At 47.2% G+C, this 22253-nt stretch overlaps 1 protein-coding gene across 2 annotated transcripts in view; it reads left to right on the forward strand.

Moving 5' to 3' along the window:
- Positions 1-22019, forward strand: part of PRKCB (protein kinase C beta) — a 325998-nt gene extending 303979 nt beyond the window's left edge. The window contains exon 17 of one of the 2 annotated variants that reach the window (XM_077907036.1): positions 15137-16512. In XM_077907036.1, coding sequence (XP_077763162.1) covers positions 15137-15295 — 159 coding nt within the window. In that variant the 3' untranslated portion in view covers positions 15296-16512. Of the gene's footprint in view, positions 1-15136; positions 16513-21365 lie in introns of those variants that run through there. The other variant, XM_077907037.1, reaches the window with a different exon arrangement.
- The last annotated feature ends 234 nt before the right edge of the window (positions 22020-22253 follow it).

Consider the following 22253-nt stretch of genomic DNA (forward strand, 5'->3'; position numbering starts at 1 on the left):
AATTGCTCCTCCAGCGTAACGCGTTAGCAGCTGTTGGCCCTGGCAAAAAGTAGGATGAACGAATAAAGTAGGTTGTCTTAAAAGCTGCTCGAGTTCAGAGGGCTAGCTTATGCGGCCCAGAGCAGGGCGTGGCTTTGCAGTGGGTTATATGGTGGTGCGGGAGATTCCTTGTGCCAAGGGTGATAGCCAGGGAGTCCCCTTGGTCTGGACAAGCAGCTCAGAACTTGGCTGTGCTCTAATAGGGTGCATGGAGGCCCCACCGCCAGTGAGCATAGTTGCTAGCAGAATTTGTAGTATATGGTGCTTTGATGTCACCGTAGAAGGTATGCTGGCGTAGCGTGTTTAAATCAAAATGCATGATTGAGATTTTGATGGCCTTCCTATACAATTAGGAATTGCCTTAGTGAAATCTGGCAGCGTCCCCGATGCCCGGTGCAAAGCTTGCCGTGAAAACCCGGTAGAGGGTAGCCCCAGTGACTTAGCGGTTTAGCGCCGCCTTCAGCCAGGGTTGTGATCCTGGAGATCCGGGATCGAGTCCCACGTCAGGCTCGCTGCATGGAGCCTGCTTCTTCCTCTGCCTGTGTCTCTGTCTCTGTGTGTGTGTGTGTGTCTCAATAAATAAATAAAATCTTAAAAAAAAAAAAAAAGAAAGAAAACCCGGTAGAGGCACAAGCCTTGGGCTGGAAGCTCCAGCTGCTCCCAAGGGGCAGTCCTTGGATCAGCTTCCCCAGCTGTCAGCAGAGATGCAGCAAATTGAGGAGTGAGAGAAAAGTAACTAGGTCATGAGGACGCCCTGCTTCGTTCTAGTCCACGGAGTCTCACTACAAGGGTGTAGGGTATATGCATAGCGACCTGCCCACCCGTGAGCATGGCTCTCTTTCTGTTCTACAGTAGTAGGATCAGTTCACTCTGGGGCTAGGGCTTGAGGAGTACAGCTAGTTGAGAAGTGGATGATGCTAAAAAGAGTCCCTTTCGCTACAGCCATTCACCCCTGGCAGCCGTCAAGGATCATCAAGACATGATCCGAATGCTCCCTTCCTCCTTCCATTCCAGCCTGGGTGTCAGGCCTCACCGACTCCAACCCCTCCTGTACCAGCTAGACTGGTTCCCGTGATTTCTCTGGTTGCCTGTGCTCCACATCACTTGACAGAAAGCCCCCTACCGTTCTGAGGCATCTGCACATCCACAAAGCTTGGGGATCTTGCAGACTGAAAAAGCAGAGCCCCCGGCCCCCATAATCTACCTCGTCACAGTTGTGCATGTAATAGCATTTCCAAAACACCGCATAGGTTATCTGGTCACACATCACAGCCTGCATCCTCTGGGAGTCTAGATGCCGAACTGCTTCAGAAACTAAGTCATGCTCGGAGGACTGGGTTTCTTGGCAATCTGTCATCTGAAAACATTGTTTATGTAGCTGAGGTCAAAAGCTTCAAGTGCTACTTTAATGAGCTGCACTTCTGTTCATGTGACATTCTTTTCCAGATCTAATTGCTCTTTCCACCCTATGAGTGTCTCTAAGTGTGTGTCTGAATGTGTGTTTGATGTGCTGACATTTCTGAATTGAAGCCACAAAGTGTAACCTTTGTATGTTTGCTATTAAAACTCCAAATGCAAGGCTTAAGAAAGGGGGCAAAGCTTTTGCTTAATATAATTTATTTAAAGAATAGAACCTGGCCCCCCTAGGAAGTACCAAGTGCTCAGGAGAACAATACTTTTTTGAAAATTGGAATTTGAGACATTCCTCTGAAACCCGTACTATTCACATACATTAGACAAAATATTGAGTTCTTGTCTGTGCCAGGCATTACCCCATTTAATTCTCAAAACAACTGTATGACGTAGGTGTCATTGTCACCATATTATAGATAAGGGCAAGGAGCCTGGGAAGGTTGGAACAGTTGCCCAAGGTTCAGCAGCTAGCAGATGCCAGAGCCAGGCCTTGAACCGTGGACTCTGCACTGCCTGATGTCCTCGGAAAGATTATTAGAAGCACTTGGGAGCCCCTTTTAAGGTTTGAAATTGCCCTAATGGGCAGGAGCCATGATACCACCAACGGTGTCTGTTACATAACAGAAAGAGACTAGATATTCTTAACAATTCAAATGATTTGAAATTTATTTTAAAATATTGCAACAAACAAGAAGAATATTCACACCTTTTACACTTCACTGGCAGGGTTTTAAAAGATGCAAATCTCGCCTGTTCCTTAAGGCTTTGATTTGGAGGCTGACAAAGACAGCAGACGTTGGATAACCTCTGGAAGCAGGGCATGGGCAGCATCCGAATGGAGGCACTCCAGGCGGGCTCATTAAGTGTAGACATCTCCCCACTCGGTTCTGTTTGTTCTTTCAGTTATCCAGAGTGTGAAATTTGCACAGATCCTCATCAAAATATTAGGCTACATTCAGACCCTAACAAATAGTCAAGAGTTGTTTAGGATACAGAGCCAGGAGTGGGTCTGTTTATCTCTCTTTCCATCCTTCTACTCCCCACCACCCCTGCATGGAGAACCTATTTAAACCATGGATCAAACTAGGCTCCCTTCAGATGGTGGGAATTAGACTCCTGGGCCGGGTGAAGCTCCTAGATCACTTGCCAAGTGCATGACTTTGAGCTGTCCCCGGTAGAGAAGCCAACAGTGTGAATTGAAAGGGTAGATGGGAAGGTCACATGCTGGGGAGGGCACAAAACTATTAGGACATGTCTGGCAGTAACCACTGAAGAGAACAGAAGCCAAGAAGTGGAGGAGCGCTTAGAAGTGGGTAGAGGTACCATCATTCCAGAGAGAAGCAAGGAGAAGCCGGGAGATGCGCTTCAGTGACTTACACGGGGAATATAACAGAACCAGGACGAGAAGATGGGCCCTCCGTCTAATGGATGTCGGACTTCATTAATACTATTTGCAACAGTAACAATAACATGGTTCAGGCATGTTCTATGAAATTATTCGATTTTACTAGTGAGCAGAGTCCTCTATCTACTTTATATATCTCATTTCACCCTCACAACAACCCTGTGAAATAGATACTATTACCTCCCCTGCATAGGTAAGGAAATGGGCTCAGAGAGGTTAAATAACTTGCCCATGGTCACACAGCTAGTAAGTCCGAGTGCCAATTTAATTTAAAGTCCTGTTTCTTCAACTGCAGAGCCCATATTCTTGGGTTTTGCAGTGTTTCCTCTCTCACCTCCCAGGCACAGCTGCACAGATGTGGGATTTGAACTGGTTTTGGTCTAATCTTGAGTTTGAATACTTCCCTGGTTGATGGGCTCTGTTGGGTGAATGTGCATGAAGTCCAGTTTCTTGAATTCTGCTGTCAACTCTGCTCAGATTGTGATTGTTATCGCAGTGCCCCAGAAAGCTACTGACTGAAGGGTCAAACTTGAGAAGATGAGTAAATGGATCCAGGGAGACTGGGTCAAGCACAGAGAATGTGGGTGGGCTTAGAGTCAAAAGGGAGCCAAGGTGCAAACGCCAGCTTTGCTGCCTAGCAGCAAGGAACTTGACCCCTCTCAGCCTCCAAAACACAAGCTCCAATCTCAGCCAGGTCCTCCCTAAAAAAGTCCCCAAACCTCTTCTCTGAAGGTCCCCTGACTAAAGTACCCATCCCCTTGGTCTCAGCTGATAACCCTATCTGCTAAGTCATGGGAGAAACTGAGGACCATGATGGATGGCCCTCAACTTCCTGCACCCTCCCTGCATCTGCCTAGTCATCTTGACCTTGACCTCCTTCCCTCCATGCATCAGCAAACGGGTGTCCCCCAGTGTAAGACTTCCCTCTCCCCTCCTGCACTGAACCCCCATTCCCCACCCCTTTGCCCATCTCCTCTGTCCACTGTGCCTACAGATTCTCTCAGTAATAATCAAAGCTCTTATGATTACGTGCCAGAGCTGGACTCAAACTGACTTTTCAAGAACAACAAAAATACTTCTCAGGTTTCACCTGTGACTGCACCCAGGGTCTCAAGCAACATCGGAAGAAATCCTTCTCCCTATGTCCCCTGGAATAGCTTTCCTCTCTGTTGACTTCATTCTTCATGCTCAGAAAGCTTTCCTGGGCACATTGCTGCTCCAGAGTCCCAAAATCAGCGATTTCTGCTCCCCACTGCCACCAAAAAAAAAAAAAAAAAAAAAAAGAGCTTCCTTTTCCTAAAATTCCCAGCAGCCCAGAACACAGTCACATTGGAAGACAGGGGGTGACATGCCGATGGCTACACAATCGCTGTGCCCAGGGGATAGCATATGCTGATTGGCCAGGCCTGGCCCCATCTACACCTGACATCCAGAGAGAGGAGAAGGGGTGGGTCCTCTGAGAAAAATCAAGCCACTATGCCCAGAAAAAAAAGGAACGCTGGTGAGTACACATAGCAGCAGATGTCCACCCGATTCTCCTAATTCATCCTCCTCAGCACATAAACATAAGTCTTTCTCCTCTTAAAAATCCCTTCCCTCAAGGCACCTGGGTGGCTCAGTCGATTAAACATCTGCCTTTGGCTCAGGTCATGATCTTGGGGTCATGGGACCAAGCCCCACATTGGGCTCCCTGCTCAATGGGAAGTCTGCTTCTCCCTCTCCCACTGCTGCTCCAACTGCTTATTCTCTCTCTCTCTGTCAAATAAATAAATAAAATCTTAAAAAATAAAAAATCCCTTCCCTCAATCCTGGGATCACTCCTTCCCACTTCTAGGGCTACTGCCCTATCTCTTTATATAAACAAACCTTTGAAAGAGCTGCCAATTCTTGTTATGTCCACTTACTACGATCTGTTCTTTTTTTCAGTTTGATGCAATCTGGCTTCTGCTCCCACCACTCCGTGTTGACATTTCTCTCATGGAGTCGTCGATAACCTCAGGGTGGCCTCCTCTTATAGACTTGTCTTCTCTTTCTTGACCTCATCACATTATTTCTGATAATGTGTTCTGATTTTCCCTCCTTTAAACTAAACAAAACAAAACCTGAAAAAGTGAAATATGCAAGCAGCATCAGAAACTCCGCAGTGAGGGGCACCTGGGTGGCTCAGTTGGTGAAGCATCTGGCTTGGGCTCAGGTCATGATCTCAGGGTCCTGGTCTCCAGCCCCCACGCCATGTCAGGCTCCCTGCTCAGCAGGGAGTCTGAGCCTCTGTGTGTGTGTGTGTGTGTGTGTGTGTGTGTGTGTGTGTGTGTGCGCGCGCATGCGCGCGCGCTTACATGTGCTCTCACTCTCTCTCTTTCAAATAAATATATAAAATCTTTTTTAAAAATTTTAAAAAGGGGATCCCTGGGTGGCTCAGCGGTCTAGCACCTGCCTTTGGCCCAAGGTGTGGTCCTGGAGTCCCGGGATCGAGTCCCACATCGGGCTCCCTGCATGGAGCCTGCTTCTCCCTCTGACTGTGTCTCTGCCTCTCGTGTGTGTGTGTGTGTGTGTGTGTGTGTGTGTGTGTGTGTGTGTCTTATGAATAAATAAGTAAAATCTTTAAAAATAATAATAATAAATAAATAAAATTAAAAAAAATTTTTAAATACACGGTGAAATTAAGTCCTCTGTGCTCACCCTTGACCCTAAGCTAGGCTTCATGGTTCTCCTTCGCAGAGCACTCAGGGCCACCCAGTTCTGGCGTGACCGTCTAGGCAGGCTGTGTGCAAGCACAGAAATACCCCCACGTCACAATCAAGGACGCTAGCACGCTGTTTGGTTTCTGTGCCTTGCCTTACGCCCTTCTGTCTGGCGGAGTGTTTCTCTCAGCACCTTAAGAGCTTCTTCATTCTTTAATAGCTTCCTAGTTTCATATATCCGCAGGATAAATTCAGAGTCTCCCTTCCAGTCTTTTTACGCCGCTCTCCTTTCTCATTTATATGGCACCACGCTCACCGATTGTCCTGAAATACCAACTCTGTGAAAACTCTGATGCCATCATGTCCAGACATGTGCGTGACCCAGAAGGGGAAAGAATAATTCATTTCTTGTTTATTTACAAGTGCAGTTTCTTAAAAACAACCACAAAAGCCTCCCCCTGCCACCCTAGGGTATGAAAAACAACAACTCAAAGGTGGTATGTAATCTGCATTAAAATGTCTTTACAAGGGGCACCTGGATGGCTCAGTCAAGTCTGTTGAGCCTTAGACTCTAGATTTTGGCTGGGGTTGAGGGATGGAGCCCTGCTAGGGGCTCCGGGCTCAGTGGGAAGTCTACTAGAGTTTCTTTCTCTCCCTCTGCCCCTCTCCCTGCTCATTCTCTCTCTCTCTCTCTCTCTCTCTCTCTCTTTCTCAAATAAATAAATACATTTTTAAAACAAAGAAATGTCTTTCCAAGGCAGTGAGGTTGGGGAGGGGTGAAAATGTGTCCCTTTTGCCCCCAAACATACATCTGTCCCTCCCTTCTAACTGGGAGCCCCAGTTAAGGCCTGGTGTCACCTTGAGGCTCCTAACCGTATCCCACCAGCCTCGGCAGGAAAGATTTCAGTTTGTGTTTTAGAGGTCTGTACCTGTAGGGCAATATCCCAGGAGGGCTTGAGGTGTGGTAGGGCCCGCAGGACCCGTCTGCACCCAGAGCATGGCCATAGCCATCAGACTAGCTCCGTGGACAGAGCTGGTTCCGTCCACACCCCATGGCAGCTACCATGTCACATGTATTCTGTGCATTTTATCAAATCATCCTCACCACACGCTACAAGGTAGGTCCAGTTGACGTAACAAAAAGTTGGCGTAGGGAATTTAGCTCACCTGCTTAAAGGTTGTATAGCTGGGGATTGTTGGTGTTGGGATTGGTACCCAGGTCAGCGTTTAAATCCATGCCACACAATTGGATGTAATCTGTAAGGCAGTGAGATATAGTTAGAAAGCACTCAGGGCCACCCAGTTCTGGCGTGGTCTTCGGAATCGAACAGAACCTGACTCTGAATCTCGACTCCCCTCCTTTACCCTCCATGACCCTGACCAAATTGTTGACTTTCCAAATTATCTGCTAGGTGGGAGATAATCCTTTTCCTGGCTGTCTCCCAAACCTGTGAGAATCAAAGTTATAAAAACATAGGCAAATAAAGGGAGTGATTGCTATTTGAGGACTAGTTTATTTGAAGCCAGCTACGTGGGTTTAGGATGAATGGTGAAGAATAGATAAGAAAAACATGGCACTTTGTTCACACGGGTATATTTCGTCTCGGGTTTCTTAAAAGCACAAAGAACAAAGGAATGATTCTATAGCCTGTTTAAAGAGTAACAAACATCCATCCATCTATTCATCCAGCCATCCAGGACGCACACTAAAATGTTGCATAATGAAGGTATTGAGGTGGTGAGATAACAGAGGGTTTTTGTTGTTTATTTTCCTGGGTGCTTTCGAACGACTTGTTTGTTTTGGCAAGAAATGTACAAGGCTGATGGAAGAGTCTAGATCATTGTCAGATCCGGGATCAAATCAGAGTCAGGTACTTAAATTCCCTAAACCCGTTTGTTGTTGTACAGCAGAGACGTCATGGACTAAGTGAGATAATCCTTGTGTAGCACTTAGCACAATATCTGACTAATAATATGCACTTAATATGCACTGTCATTCATCCATCTGACAATGTTGAGTGCCTTCTGTGTGCCAGACCCTGTCCTGAGTCCTAGGAAGGCTGTGATGGGACTTCAGCTCTTGCAGGGCTTACAGTCTAGCTGGGATGCTGGTTCTCCGACAGAGAAGCAAGGAAATAAACAAGTCATTTAGATCGGGCTCTTTGGATATTTTACTTCCTGTGCAAGGGAGCAGGATGCTCCGAGGTAGAATAACAGGAGGGGAGGATTACTTTGGAGGTGATCCCAAACAGCTTCTTTGAGAAGATGGCATTTAGACCGAAATCTGGAGGAAAACAAGACATGGCATCTTATTTTTAGATAAAACAAAACAAAACAAAACAAAACATGAAACTTGCTTCCCGGCACGAAAGCCCTCTCCCTTGCTGACTTCCTTCTAACTGAACAGACACAAGAGATCAAACACCCCAATTGCAAGGAATCTTCACCTATTCGCAGTAAAGGGAGCTTTTATCTTTCTTTTCTTTCTACACTGCACTTTGTCTGACTCTGCTCGGGAGAGAAAACTTGGTCCACAGATGACTTTTCAAAATGATCCAGCGTGTGCACCGCTCTGCACTTAGCTGCCTGCTTCTCACTGGGTGGGTCCCTCCTGTGTTGTCCTGCTGCGGAGAACTGTCTGCAAGGCATGAAAAGGACCCGGAATGTCATTGAATTTGCACACTTAAAAAAGAAGAAAAAGATTCTTTTTAAAAAAAATTTATTTATTTATTTATTTATTTATTTATTTATTTATTTGAGAGAGACCAAGAGCATGAATGGGGGGCAGGCAGAGGAGAGGGGGAAGCAGACCCCCTCCTGAGCAGGGAGCCTGACTCAGAGCTTGATCCTAGGATCCTGGGATCATGACCTGAACCTAAGACAGACACTTCACCAACTGAGCCATCCAGGAGCCCCAAGAAAAAGAGACTCTTTATCTTTTTACCCAGGCTTCGTGGCTTGGGTATGTTTTCACTGCAACCTTCAAGTTTGGGTTCCTGAAGATGCCCTGCTATCTTGATGGAGGCCAGGCAGGAAGCTCCCCTGTGCCCCTTCGCCTCCCCATCATGCCTGGTTAAGCAGGAGTGCGCTCTTGTCCTGTTCTCCAGCATCTTGCTCTGTCCCTGCCCTCTTTTCGCCTCCTTCTGTCCCCTGGGCAATTGTCTTCCCTCCTCCAAAGAAGCGATGTCTTTCTTTCTGGTCACATTCAGCTTAGATGTCACCTCCTCCAGAAAGTCTTCCTGGCCCTTCTTAGGTTCCTCACTTCTGTGCTCTATGGCCCCAGTTGTCACATGGCACCATGCAGTGCCTGTGTGTGTGTGTGTGTGTGTCTGTCTGTCTGTCTGTCTCCTCTGCAAAACCAACAAGCTCCATGAGACTAGGACAGGGACCCTCTTGTGTGTCATCGTATTTCCAGTGCCTGGTACACCACCAGGCAGAAGAAGCACTTTAGCACCCAATTAGCAATAGCTCCCTCATTTTAAATGGATTTTATGGGGGTTTTCTCTTATTTAAAAAAAAAACCTGATTATTATTTAAATTTTCAAAAACACAAGCAAGCAGAAAAGATAAAGGAGAACATTAAACAATCTGTAACTTGTCCAATCTCTATGAGCATATATACAATAGCGGTGTCTGGAGCATACACATTTGCGTGTACAATTTATAGAATGGGAACATATTGTACATGGTTAGTAATTATATGACTATGTCACTTAATATTCTATATCTTTTAATTTTTAAAAGTATTTTGCATGGAAATACATCAAATAGATGTATCGTCATTTATTTAACTTTTTTGCCTATCGGTGAATAGTTGATGGCAACTCCCCCCCTCACCCTCAAACAGTTTTTTTGAGGAGCATCTTGTATCTTGGTGGGATAAATCCAGGAATACAGAAGAGGGGTCCAGAGAAAGCCTCCTGGGGGAAGTGACATCTGTCTAGGGACAAAAAGGATGCGTAGGAAATGCCCTGGTGGGGGGGGACAGCAGGGAGGCAGGTGTTCCTGGCAGAGGAGGCAGCTCATTCCCAAGGCTGGGAGGTGACAAAGTGCATGAGCATCCTGGAAAGCCTGGACCCAAGGGTGTGTTGGGGTTTGTGGAGGGTAGGCAGTGAGGGGCTAGTGACCAGGTGACCAGGACCAAATCCAAAAGGGCCCCGTAAGTCATCCTAAAGAGCGTAGGCCCTGGGCAACGGGGAGCATTGCAGAGAAGTGACATATCCAGGTTGGCGTCTGAAAGATCCCCGTGGCTGCTGTGACTAAGCCAGCTCCACATTCGACAGCTAGACTCGGAGCTGTTATTAACACAATGAAACAGAAATTAGAAAGAAGAGAAGAAGGGGGGAAAGAAAGGGCTCACATGTAACAGCTCACAGATAAGCTTTTCAAACTGTCTAGGTTCTCAGATTCAAAGGCGCAGTTGAACAAGTCGAAATCCTTACTCCCCTCTCCCACCCCAGAAAGAGGTGCCACGTGATTGAAATAACCGAGCGGAGCCGCTTTGGGTCCCGTGGCCGGGTGTCGGGAGCAGCGCCGCCGGTGGTGTGCCCTGATGGCAGCGGGCTGGGTTTTCTTTGGGCCGCTAAGTGAGGCTGAAGTACCCACCGGGAGGTCCAGAGAAGCAGGCGTGGCCCTCTCTGTGTGTGTCCCTCGATCCCGCTGCCGGCCGCTCTCCAAGGACACGGCAGGCGCCGGCTCATCCCGCCTGCGCCTCCCAGGGGCTGACGTCTCCATTTAGGGAGCGCTCCTGAAGCTAATGGGCAGTGACAGCTCCATTTGAAAAACACGGAAACACTTAGGGAGGCTGTGATCGGCCAGCCCCGTAAGCTGCTTATTAGCAGGAAAATCACGCTCCCGCTGTATTGTGCCCCCTTGGTTAACCCCTGCGTTGGCAGCTCCTCCCTGCTATCTCACTTAAAGATTTCATTGTTCTCCGAGGCAGTGGGGGGGCTGGGGGGGAGGGCTCAAAGCTGCCAGAAGCTGTTTCCGTCTCCTCTCACAGCCTCTGGGGAGGCCCCAGCAGAGCTGCAGCCTTCTGGTGTGCACGGCAAATGGATGGTTTTTAAAGACAAACGGCCCCTGAAGATTCCACGTCTCGGTTCACACGCTTCCCGCATGGGCTGGTTTGGGTCCCGGCACCCAAGCCAAAGAGGAACAGGTGCAGGTGAGCCTTATCCCGTGCTCGCCCCCAGCCCCGTGGCCCCGTCCACCTGCTCTCCGCTCCAGATGACCACAGCCAGCTCCTATGTTCCCCGGGGCCTCGGCCATCCGCCTAGCTGCCGCCGCTCTTCAGTCCCCACACCCTCGCACCCCCACTGGACACTCAGGCTTATCAAACAGGACAGCAAGTGCCCGATTGCCTCCTGAAGGCGCTCTAGCCCGAGTGCCCCACTCGCCCCGAGCTCAGGAGCAAGGTTGTAGGGTCACCGGCAGGTCCTCTCTTCCTGGAATACCCACTTCTGACCCATCAGCAAATCCTGCCACCCCCCCCCCACTCCAGATGCACTTTTCTATCTCCCCCAAGGGCACCTGCCTCCGAGGGCACCACGCATCCTCTCTCACCTCCCGGCTGACCCCCCTGCCTCTCGTCCTTCCATCAGTTTTGTACCAGCGCCAACGACCGTAGGGAAACATGAGTCAAGAGTGCCTCGGGTGCTCAGAACCCTCCAGGCCTTCTCACCAGGCAGAGATGGAAAGCGTCTGCCCTCCCTCGGCCAGCAAGGCCCTCCATCCAGCCCCTGGCCCTCTTTCTCACCGTGTCACCCCTCTGCCTCATGGTCACCGCTCTGGCCACCCTGGCCTCCCTTGGCTGTCTAATGACTCTGCCCAGCGAGCATGCCTGTCTCTGGGCCTTTGCAAATGCACTTCCCTCTGCCTGGAATGCTTTTCCTCCAGACACTCAGATGGCTCCCTCCCTCCCTTCACGGAGGGCTTGCTCAAAGCTCATCTCCTAAGAGCTATCACTTTATCGAAAATGGCATTCTCTTCACCCTGTATCACTGGCCTCACTTTATTTTTCTTAATACCATTTGCCTTCTCCATCTGGCATTAAGACACAACCATGTACATTTGCAGTCCCACTTCTGTTTCTGTGTCTGTTGCCTTTCTTCCCCAGTAGAATACAAATTCCACGAGGCATAGATTTTTGTATAATTTACTCTTATAATAGGACCTGGTACATAGTAGATACTTACTAAATCTTTTTTTTTTTAAGATTTTATTTATTTATTCATGAAAGACACAGAGAGAGGCAGAGACACAGGCAGAGGGAGAAGAAGCAGGCTCCATGCAGGGAGCCCGATGTGGGACTCGATCCCAGGACTCCAGGATCATGCCCTGGGCCGAAGGCAGGCACTAAACCACTGAGTCACCCAGGTGTCCTTACTAAATCTTTCTTGAATGAAAAAAAAAAAAAAAAGACGCATAAACAATGAAAGAACCTGGACAGTGATTCTGACCACACTGTATTGAGGGTCCATCGTTCCGTGAGCAAAAATTGTCTTCCAAATACCCACCATTTGCTTCAACGTGGATGGAACTGGAGGGTATTATGCTGAGTGAAGTAAGTCAGTCGGAGAAGGACAAACATTATATGTTCTCATTCATTTGGGGAATATAAATAATAGTGAAAGGGAATATAAGGGAAGGGAGAAGAAATGTGTGGGAAATATCAGAAAGGGAGACAGAACGTAAAGACTGCTAACTCTGGGAAACGAACTAGGGGTGGTAGAAGGGGAGAAGGGCGGGGGGTGGGAGTGAATGGGTGACGGGCACTGGGGTTTATTCTGTATGTTACTAAATTGAACACCAATAAAAAATAAATTAAAAAACAAAAAAACAAAAAAAAATTGTCTTCCACCAGCCAGCAGAGCAGACTGCCAAGTCTTGAGTATATGGTGGGCAGGTGCAGGGGGAGGGGGGCCACTTCTCATTTTCTGAGATCTGAAGCAAAGATACCAACATGGCTGAAAAGAATTTAGCTTGGGATAGCAAATATGTTTCTCCACGTCAGACACGAGTCTTTAAAAAATGTAAAGTTGTTTCTTCAATATTTAAAAAACTTGGGATGCCAGGGTAGCACAGCGATAAGCATCTGCCTTTGGCTCAGGGTATGATCCTGGAGTTCCAGGATCAAGTCCTGCATCGGGCTCCCTGCATGGAGCCTGCTTCTCCCTCTGCCTGTATCTCTGCCTCTGTGGATATGTGTGTGCATATCTCTCATGAATAAATAAATAAAAATCTTAAAATAAAAATTAAAAAAACAAAATTTTTTTTTTAATTTAAACTTAAACATCCTGAAAACACCCTGTCTTTGGGAGCATACACAGTCTGCAGGGAAAACAAGAATCAAATCATGCTTACAGCTAGGATGCCTTGACACTTCACTTGGTTCCAGGCACCGGGCCAGTCACACACATGATGTCCTGCAGCCTCGTGGGCTCCCTTCTGCCCCAGTGGGAACAGAGCAGGAGTTCTGAGGCCTCTGGGCACTGAGTCTCATGCACACACACACACACCCCCTCCCATACCTGTGCTTCCCTTGACCCTGGGCCTTGAAGGAGCAAAAGGGGGAGTGTGTGCTCCTTGACTTTCTCAACTTAACTTCCCTCTGCCCATGACTCAGGCTCGGTAGCAGCTCTTCACCTTCTCATCTGCCTCCCCCCAGCTGCCAAGTGTGGTGGCCCATTTTCCACAAATCCCCTGCTTGACCCCTCAGAGATATTTCAGCTCCAAAAGCGCCCCTCTCCCTGGGGATTCCCTCAGTCCCCAGCCTGTCTGGCCGTGTCCCCTCCTGGGTCTCCTCTTCCCGCCCTCTCAGTTTTAGGGGCAGTTTTCTCACTGGCAGTTGGAAATCAGATCCCCATCTCCTGGGGTGGTTATGTGAAGCCAAAAGGTAATGTATGCGAAACTCTGAGCCAATTGCCTGAAAACTGCTCTGCAGTTTTTATTACTACTACTATTATTATTATTATTATTATTATTATTATTATTATTATTATCTTTCTTCCACTTCCCATGTTCTGTCCTTAATTTTTTTTTCAAGACCTCTCTCCTGAGCTCCAGAATCTGTTCTTCTGATGCCCTCAGGTCATCTCCCGGAACCTCTCTGGTCCCTCAAAGTCATTGCGTCCAAACAGAAATAGCCATCTTACTGAATTTTCCCACTTTCTCTGTCTCAGGGGTTGATGCAACCACATTCTCACTGTCCTTCAAACCAGAGACCTCTTCATCCCCATCCTTGACTCCTCCTCCCTCCCCTCCCAGCCCCACCTCACTTGGTACTGTACTCCTTAGCCTAGGAACCATCCATATAGAATGGAGCCAGGAGTGTGGACTCATGTCAGAGGGACCTGGCTCATGTTGCAGCTCATGCAGTGGCTGTGTGGCCTTGAACAATTGACATCATCTCCCTGGCCTTGGTGTCTTCATTGATCCAGTGGGAATAATGCCCCCTTCATTGGGTCATGGGGAGGATTAAAGAAGATCACGTAGGTAGAGCATTCTAGGGTGCCTGACTTATAGCAAATGCATAATGAACATTAGCTGTCATAACTACTAGTACTACTTACTGCTCTATTATTAGCTTGTGATTACCTGCTGTAGACACAGTGTTTCAAATATTTAGCTCTCGTACAAATGTTTCCTGGTGAAGAACAAAGAATGTCATATTTAGTGACTGAGTGTCTCTTCTTATTGGGTAAGAACTAGTGTGTGCGTGTGTGTACACCTGCATACATGTGCACGTGTGCGAACACACATTCGTTTCAACTCTGCCTCAGACCAAGACCTTTTCATAAATACAGACCCCAGGATGGGTGAAAAATGATGACAGTTTCCTCTCTAGACTCCAACTGCCCCACCAAGCACTGGCTTGTGTTTCAACCCACACCCTCCGTTCCCATTTGGAGAGAGAATGGCTGGGTTTGTCTGCGGGTACCTTGTGATTAGAGGTCAAGGACTTACCCAGCTAACCAGGGCCTCATGGTCAGCCAGCCATTGCAGGCACCAGAGCCAAGTCTTGGGATCTATCTCCACTGACTAGAGTTTGTAAACTCTTGGATCTCTGGAGCTGGAAACGTCTGATGTTCCTGACTGGCAGCCAGAGGACAGCGCTTGAGGGATCCACTGCTAAATATTGGGATCTCCCAGGTGATGTATTAACTGGCTCATCACTTTGTATCTGGCGCCCCATGAAACATCGCTGGTACCTTAATCCCATCTCTTTCAACAGGTGGGCTTGGCTGACTCCTTGGGATTGGGGGTCGGGGGTGGAGGGACATGCCACATGCCACCAGCCCCACCATCTCATGCCTTTGCCATGCAGCTCCTGACTGCCCAGAGGACTCCAGGGGCAGCTCATGAGCCCTAGAAACTGAAGGTCGGGAGTCCAAGGTCATGTACCAAAGGTCATGAAAATTTTGCATTTTATGTTGCTCTCATTACTGATCATTGAAACAACCTCTCTGAGGCAGTGGAGCAAGCCACGCCTCGTTTTGTTTGGTTCTGTTTTGTTTGGGTTTTTTTGTTTGTTTGTTTTCTTTCTTTCTTTTTTTTTTTTTTTCCACCTACCACAAGTTCTTTTCTCCCCCTCTCATAGTGTGGGCGAAATGCTGAAAACTTCGACCGGTTTTTCACTCGTCATCCACCAGTCCTAACACCTCCCGACCAGGAAGTCATCAGGAATATTGACCAGTCAGAATTCGAAGGATTTTCCTTTGTTAACTCTGAATTTTTAAAACCTGAAGTCAAGAGCTAAGTAGATGTGTAGACCTCCGTCCTTCATTTCTGTCATTCAAGCTCAACGGCCGTTGTGGTGACATCTTTTCTTTCATTGCCACGTCGCATCCATGTTTTATTTGCTGATGAGACTAGAGTGACCATGTTTCAGAAACCAAATGTCCTCGGGTAGTTTGGAGCATCTCTATGAGATGGGATGATGCAGGTGGCACGTCGAAAAGGCTGCTGCGTAATCAACACATTAGCAAAGTCCTCTTACCATTGATTTTTCCAAGCACGTCAGCTCCGCGGACCCAGTCGGGACAGAAAATGCCTGCTTTCTCTCCCTCTGTTCCATTTCACATGCTTTTCCAACGCCAAGCATCCGGTCTAGATTGTTCTACCAAAAGAATGGATCACTGGATGCTCGCAGTATTCTCTCCCTTCTGGACGGGGAGCGTGGCTTCATTCCAAGTGCATGGTTGCTTTGAGGTACAGGGGATTCCTCTATTAGGCCTGTTTGGAGGCCCCATGAGCTGTGCAAAGCACAGGCTAAAAATAACATTGTATTCTGTTGTTTTTTAGACTCAAAGTTAAGGAGATTATCTCAGCCCTTTTAAAATGCCAAGAGTGTGCTTTTAGACAGTCTCAATCTAAAAGTACCTCCAGAGGTCAGTCAAAAGGCAAACCAGCTGGGGCGCCACCTCCATGCTGTCATTTCTGATACCCTGTGTCCCTGATCGCCTTCATCCTCCAACTCCTTGCAAAGGGCATTTGGCATCACTCCCTGAAAAGACATGGTCACTCTAGCAAGGTCCCAGGGGACCATGGTTTTACATTACATTTCAAGTTTATTTGCTTTGGGGTTTTATTTCTGTTGTTGTTCAGATGCAAAAAAGAAAAAAAAACTCACTTTGTTACACATGCTTTGAAATATGTGTCCAAATGTTATTAACCACGGTCACCTGCTTTGATTTGTCAAGAAGGCGGCTCTGGAGCCTAGCAGACCCATACCCGTGCAGATGGGATTTGCCTAGGTTTGTTGCTGCCTTGGGAAAGCTAATTAAGCGTTCTGAGAAAGACACCATTTCTTGAAACATAGACGGTTGTATTCTTCACTTTGATGTTGTTTTGCAAGATGTTTGTGGAAATGTCCATTTGTATCTGGATATTTGTTATGTGCCATTTTTTTTCTAGCATCGAGATACAATAAAAAAAAATGAAAGAAAGAAAGAAGAAATGCTATTGCAAGAAAAACGGCTCTCTTTGAAAAATATGGACCCAAACTGCCAAGCGGGGCTCCTGAGGCTTCAGGACAGAAAGGAACTAAACCCAGAGCTTAACCTCAGACCCCCGGCTCTACCAGTCCAAGAGGCTGGGGACCGTTCAGGGACTCCTGGCAGCCTGTAATGGGATGGGATGAGCTGGCCGGGGCTTCCAATGATATCGGAGGTCAAGGCCAGAGTCACGTTTAGGGCCAGCTAGCAGCATAGCTGTGGCTCTTGATTTTCTTATCAAAATCACCACTCCTCCCAGCTTGGAATAAATATTCTTTCATGCGAGCAGGTCTGTGAGCCCCCAGAAGCCAAGGAAACCCCTTGGGTGGAAGAAATCCTGTTTCTGCCTGAGCTGATGAGGATGGCAGGTGGTTCCCCATCCTTGCCTACTGTCTCATTCTATTCCCAGGCAGCTCTACAGAGAATTATTATCAGAAGTCGAGTGATCTCCAGAAGCACCAGGGTTTCTAAGACACCATCAGGAGAACTTTACAGACTTGACAAATGTCCTTGAAGGAACACTTCTCATCTTTAAGAAACCCGAGATTTGGATTTGCACATAGGCAGGGGGTCCTGGCTCACTCCTGTCTGCCCTCTGCTTCTCCTTGCTGCAGGCTGTAGGACTGTCCTGCTGCTGCCATGGTGGTAGCCATGTAAGCCCCATGTGGGGCAAACCCCAAGTCCCAGCTGACAAGCTCAGAAAGTTAGAGAAGGAGTTAAATCGGGACAGAACCCTCCTCCCTCATTTTATTGTTGGAAAATTGGCATCTGGAGAGAGGAAGTGACTTGCCCACGGTCAGCCAGCTGGGGTACAAACCCAGGTTCTCTGACTAAGTTCAGGCCTGTTTCTGCTCTATAGCTGACATCTCTGAGCCATGCCCACCAACAGGCAAGTTATTTGAGATCCTTTGTCTGGCTTTTGGGTTACCAGGTCTTTCCTTGTACATGCTCTCAGGATGATAAAAACCATATAGAAGCATTGGGCCATTGACAGATTATTTGAGACAAGGTTAGAGAACAATGTAAGATAGGTAGGTAGATAGCTAGACATAGATAGATAGATGATAGATAGATAGATAGATAGATAGATAGATAGATAGATAGATGATAGATAGGTAGATAGATGGTAGATAAAATATATTGTATATACACTGCACATTTTCCAAATTTCTGTCATTATTTTTCCAAAAGTTGAATTGTTTGCAGAAAGAAGTACTCAAGCCAAAGTCTCCTAACACACCTTGCTGAGGGTTGCCCAGTGAAGGCTTCTGTGGAAGTGAGGGATCGTTGGTCAGAGTTCCTGCAATTTCCTTTTCTATCACCATTCTAAGTCCGAAGGAGACCAGGAAACAGAGCTTAGAGAATATGTAACCTCCGGGCAACACTTTGCAAGTTTATCCAGGAAGAAAGATTTTTCCACTTCCTGTGCAGTCATTCACATATTCCACTCCCCATTCATTCATCCAGGAAGCATTCATTGAGAACCAGCTATGTGCCAGGCTCTCTGCTGGGTGGCAGGAGCACAGTGGGGGAGATGCTATCCAGGAGGGCAGCCATTAAACAAGTATTTAAAAGCATAATGTGATCTAGAGATAACCAGTTTCTGAGTTAGTCAGAGGAGGCTTCTTACAAGAAAGCAGAAGTCATCACAGGGCTTCAGGGCTCCTTTCTCTCTGCAGACCACAGTTTGAGGCTGAAAGAGGAAATGCAGCAGTGCCCTCACCCAAATTTCTGGAACAATCCTAAAATACAGTGGGTGGGGAAGGACAGGGGCTAGATGGTAGCTGAGGTGGGTTTCCTTCTGGAAGGCCAAAGGCCCAGTCTCCATGCTCAAAAAGACCATAGAATCACCAAGATTTGAGCAGAGACAGATACTCATGGGGGTGGGGGTGGGGATTGGTTTTACAGCTCATTTCCAGGTCCTGAATCTCATGTCTTAGTGAGAGTTTTCTACCCAGATTCCTGCAGGCATTATCCTTTCCAGCCCTCAGGGAGAAGCCATCCTGCCAGCACACTGCCCCCAGCTTGACACCGCCTGGTTCTTCTAGATGAGACAGGCTGAGATTTTCCAAAAGAACTTAAATTAGGGAAGAATTCTAAAAAAGGAAATTGAATAAGAAAATCTGAAGAAACCTAAACACAGTGCATGTTAGCCATAGCTAATTGTCTATCAGGGTCCAAGAATCCCTCTTGGCATTTCTTACACTACTCATGAACCTGCTCCTCTTCTAAGAAAGGGTAGGACCGCGGTCATAATGACCTTGGGGAATCAATAGGAGGCCAGTGGAATTAATAACCCTACTTGGCTGAGTGATATTCTGCTTATGTGGCTTCAGATGCTATCAACCCAAAAAAGAATGGTCTCAACAGAGAGGCCTATCCTCTCCTGCCTTCTAAAGGTAAAATTCTGGGGTACTTCCTAGGAGGATCAGCCCACAGGATGAAATCCGTTATGGCAGGTTCTATTTGGACCGTGTGGCTGTTTGAAACACGAGACCTCACCAGCACAGCAGATGCGGAAGAGCTTTGACAACTGGGGGTGGTGGTTAAGGGAACCTCCAGGGATGCCCAGAGGCAGGGAAGGCCAGATGGGGTCAATGTTCCTCGGGGGAGATCTGAAAGGCGGCAACTGCCGGTCTTCCAGCCCCAAATCTACGGGGGCGGGGGGAGCGCACAGAACCCCACAGCTCTCAGACCTTGAAGGGGCCTAACAATCCAGTCTCTGCTGGGCCTTAGAATGGACAGAGGCCGATGTGAACGACCCATAGAATCAATAGGAACAATTTCATTGCTTCACTACAGAGTGGGGTCTCTGTCTGGCTCGAGGACGAGAGGCTCATCTTTAGTCAAGTCTTCCTTCATTGATTCATTCACTTAACAAATAGTTATGGACAACCTACAGGGTGCCAAGCATTATTTCTGGCAGTAGAAATACAGTAGTGAGGAAACAGGCACGGACCCTCCCCGCCTGGAGAGAGGCAGTAAATAAGACAGTGTCTGATAGTAAGTAGGTGCCATGAAGACAATTAAAAGGATGCTAAGGTATGACTTGTAGGGTCCAGAGTGCGGGTGATACTAAAGGAAGGGGTGATGTTCGAGCTTCTCTCTGAACACAGTCTGTGCCTGGGACAGGACAGGACAGGCTGACAGCGGGCAGGACAAAATGCGGTAGAATGAGCGGGGCGCAGCTGGAGATGGCCCAGCATCTAGAAAACAGCTCCATCCGCATCTTGAGCCCACTGCAGTCTGGCGACGCTTACTGAAGTGTGTTCCTTATCACCCCCCACTCCTCACTCCCACACCCCAACACATACAACACAATTAAGTGGCAACTCCATAGGGACATTCTACCTATCTCAGGGAGCAGCCTGAAAGAAGGCATTCTCGTGGGAGGCATTTGGCAAAGGGGAACGAGCCCAGCAGTGAGAAGCCCTAATAGTCGTCTCCCATTAGGAGCTGAACTAAAGCATGGATGGCAACTGACTGGACTCCAACGAATCAGTCAGTTCTCACTGAGCCTCCCCTCTTTACCATCTGAGCCAGCACTGGCTTCAGCGAGGCAAACCCAGGCATGCTCCTCAGCTCCCCTGCAATAGAGGTCTCCCACCCCCACCCCAAGTCAGAGGGACTGAGATGAGCCCTAATTAAGAACAGCGTGGTCAGGTAAAGATCACTCCCCCACTCTGCAACCTTGGGCAAGTCACTGTATCTTCCTGCACCTGTTTTCTCCGAGGGGGTAGGGGAGGACTCTCCAGCTCCTCCTGCCCTCAGGTGGGTGGTGAGGATGGGAAAGAACGAGAGCCTGCAGGACCCTGAGCAGGTGAGAACATCATACAGATGTGAGGTGTTTTTATTAGTCCACAATTGGACATTCCCTGGAAAAGACTGACCCAAATTGTAATTAGTAACCTGGGATTAATGCCCCCCATCCCCACACCAAAAAAAAAAAAAAAGAAAAAAAAAAAGAAAAGAAAAGAAAAGGAAGAAATGTCGGGCTAACCAGGAGAAGAAAATTTTTGTTTTTGTTTTTGTTTTTTTTTTTAATTTTTTATTGGTGTTCAATTTACTAACAGACAGAATAACCCCCAATTTTTGTTTGTTTTAAGGCTGCCCTGACTGACCTTACTTTAAGCTTTGGGTTTTGTTTCTTCTAGCTTGTTGACTAGATACATGCAATGCTGTAACCGTCCTTGTAGAGAGCCTGTGGCTGACAAAGACCCAAATTCTAGTCTGAGGGTGGATTTCTGAGCATCCCTTCAAAGCCTGGCTTGCACCAGGGGACATGGGGTGGACAGTGGTCAGCTCCTCTCATCATCAGGCAGCGATCTGATGTCCCGACATGCCAATCACTCCACCTTCTTGGCAACTGAGAGGTTTGCGCCACCGTTCTCCTTTTTTAAGGAAAAAAAAAAAAAAGGCCTCCTCGCCGTAGGGGTCACTGTTGGATGATTTTCTCCTGGACGCTCTCTCCCATGACAAATTCTATGACATGTTACATGGTAGGAAGTAGTTTCCAGTTCAATTCATCTCAAAGCCAAAGAAAACAGAACACACACACATTACACACATTCTCCACTTTATGACAATCCTTAAAGCAACTCAACGTTTCCTTTCCTTCCTTAGGCCATCTCCACCCAGTTTTCTCTCCTGAAGCCAACATACAATGTGAAGTGAAAGGCAGGGGATAGTATGCGCAACGCACCTGCTAAATAACTCAGCACAGGGCTCTTTCTGACTCTGCCCATGAGATGTCATCGGCTTCCCACTAACTGGCAGGTGTGGGTCGTGTTTCCTTCGTATGCTGTGTTAATGTGTTTGCTTTCCATTTGGCAGAGAGACAAGCGAGACACCTCCAACTTCGACAAGGAGTTCACCAGACAGCCTGTGGAACTCACGCCTACTGATAAACTCTTCATCATGAACTTGGACCAAAATGAATTTGCTGGCTTCTCCTATACTAACCCAGAGTTTGTCATTAACGTGTAGGTGAATGCAGACTCCATTGTCGAGCCTGGAGTGTTAAGACTTCAGGCCACGTGTATGTATCAATTCTAGTCTTCCAGGATCCATGGTGCATATGCTGGCATTCAATATGTGGAGGGCTTGTCCTAGAGGGCTTTTCTTTGTATGTGTAGCTTGCTAGTTTGTTTTCTACATTTGAAAATGTTTAGTTTTAGAGTAAGCGCTTTATCCAATTATAGAGGTACAATTTTCCAAACTTCCAGAAACTCATCAAAAGAACAGACGATGTCAAAACTACTGTGTCTGATACCAAAATGCTTCAGTATTTGTAATTTTTAAAGTCAGAAGCTGATGTTCCTGGTAAATGTTTTTACAGTTATTCTATCATATCTTCTCTGAATGCTAAGCATGACTGGTATTTTTAAAAATTGTGAGTAAGCTTTGCAGTTACTGTGAACTATTGTCTCTTGGAGGAAATTTTTTGTTTAAGAATTGATATGATTAAACTGAGTTAATATATGCAAACTCTCTTGTTAACATGTCTGCTTTTAAATAGGCCCTGGGACAGGGGTTATAAACTGGGGAGCCATAGGCTGATGCGGCTAGCAGATGAGCTTTGTTTCACATACACATAATTTTATTTCATTGTCAACATTAAAAAATGGGATATTTCATATAAATTCTGGGGCCTTCAGATTCACTTGAAAAAATAATTGGAAGAGGGCTAGCAGCCCTGAGCCTGGTTCCCTTGTGGAAATA

Source organism: Canis aureus, chromosome 8 (genome assembly GCF_053574225.1).
Source record: "Canis aureus isolate CA01 chromosome 8, VMU_Caureus_v.1.0, whole genome shotgun sequence".
In the NCBI taxonomy this organism is placed as follows: Eukaryota; Metazoa; Chordata; class Mammalia; order Carnivora; family Canidae; genus Canis; species Canis aureus.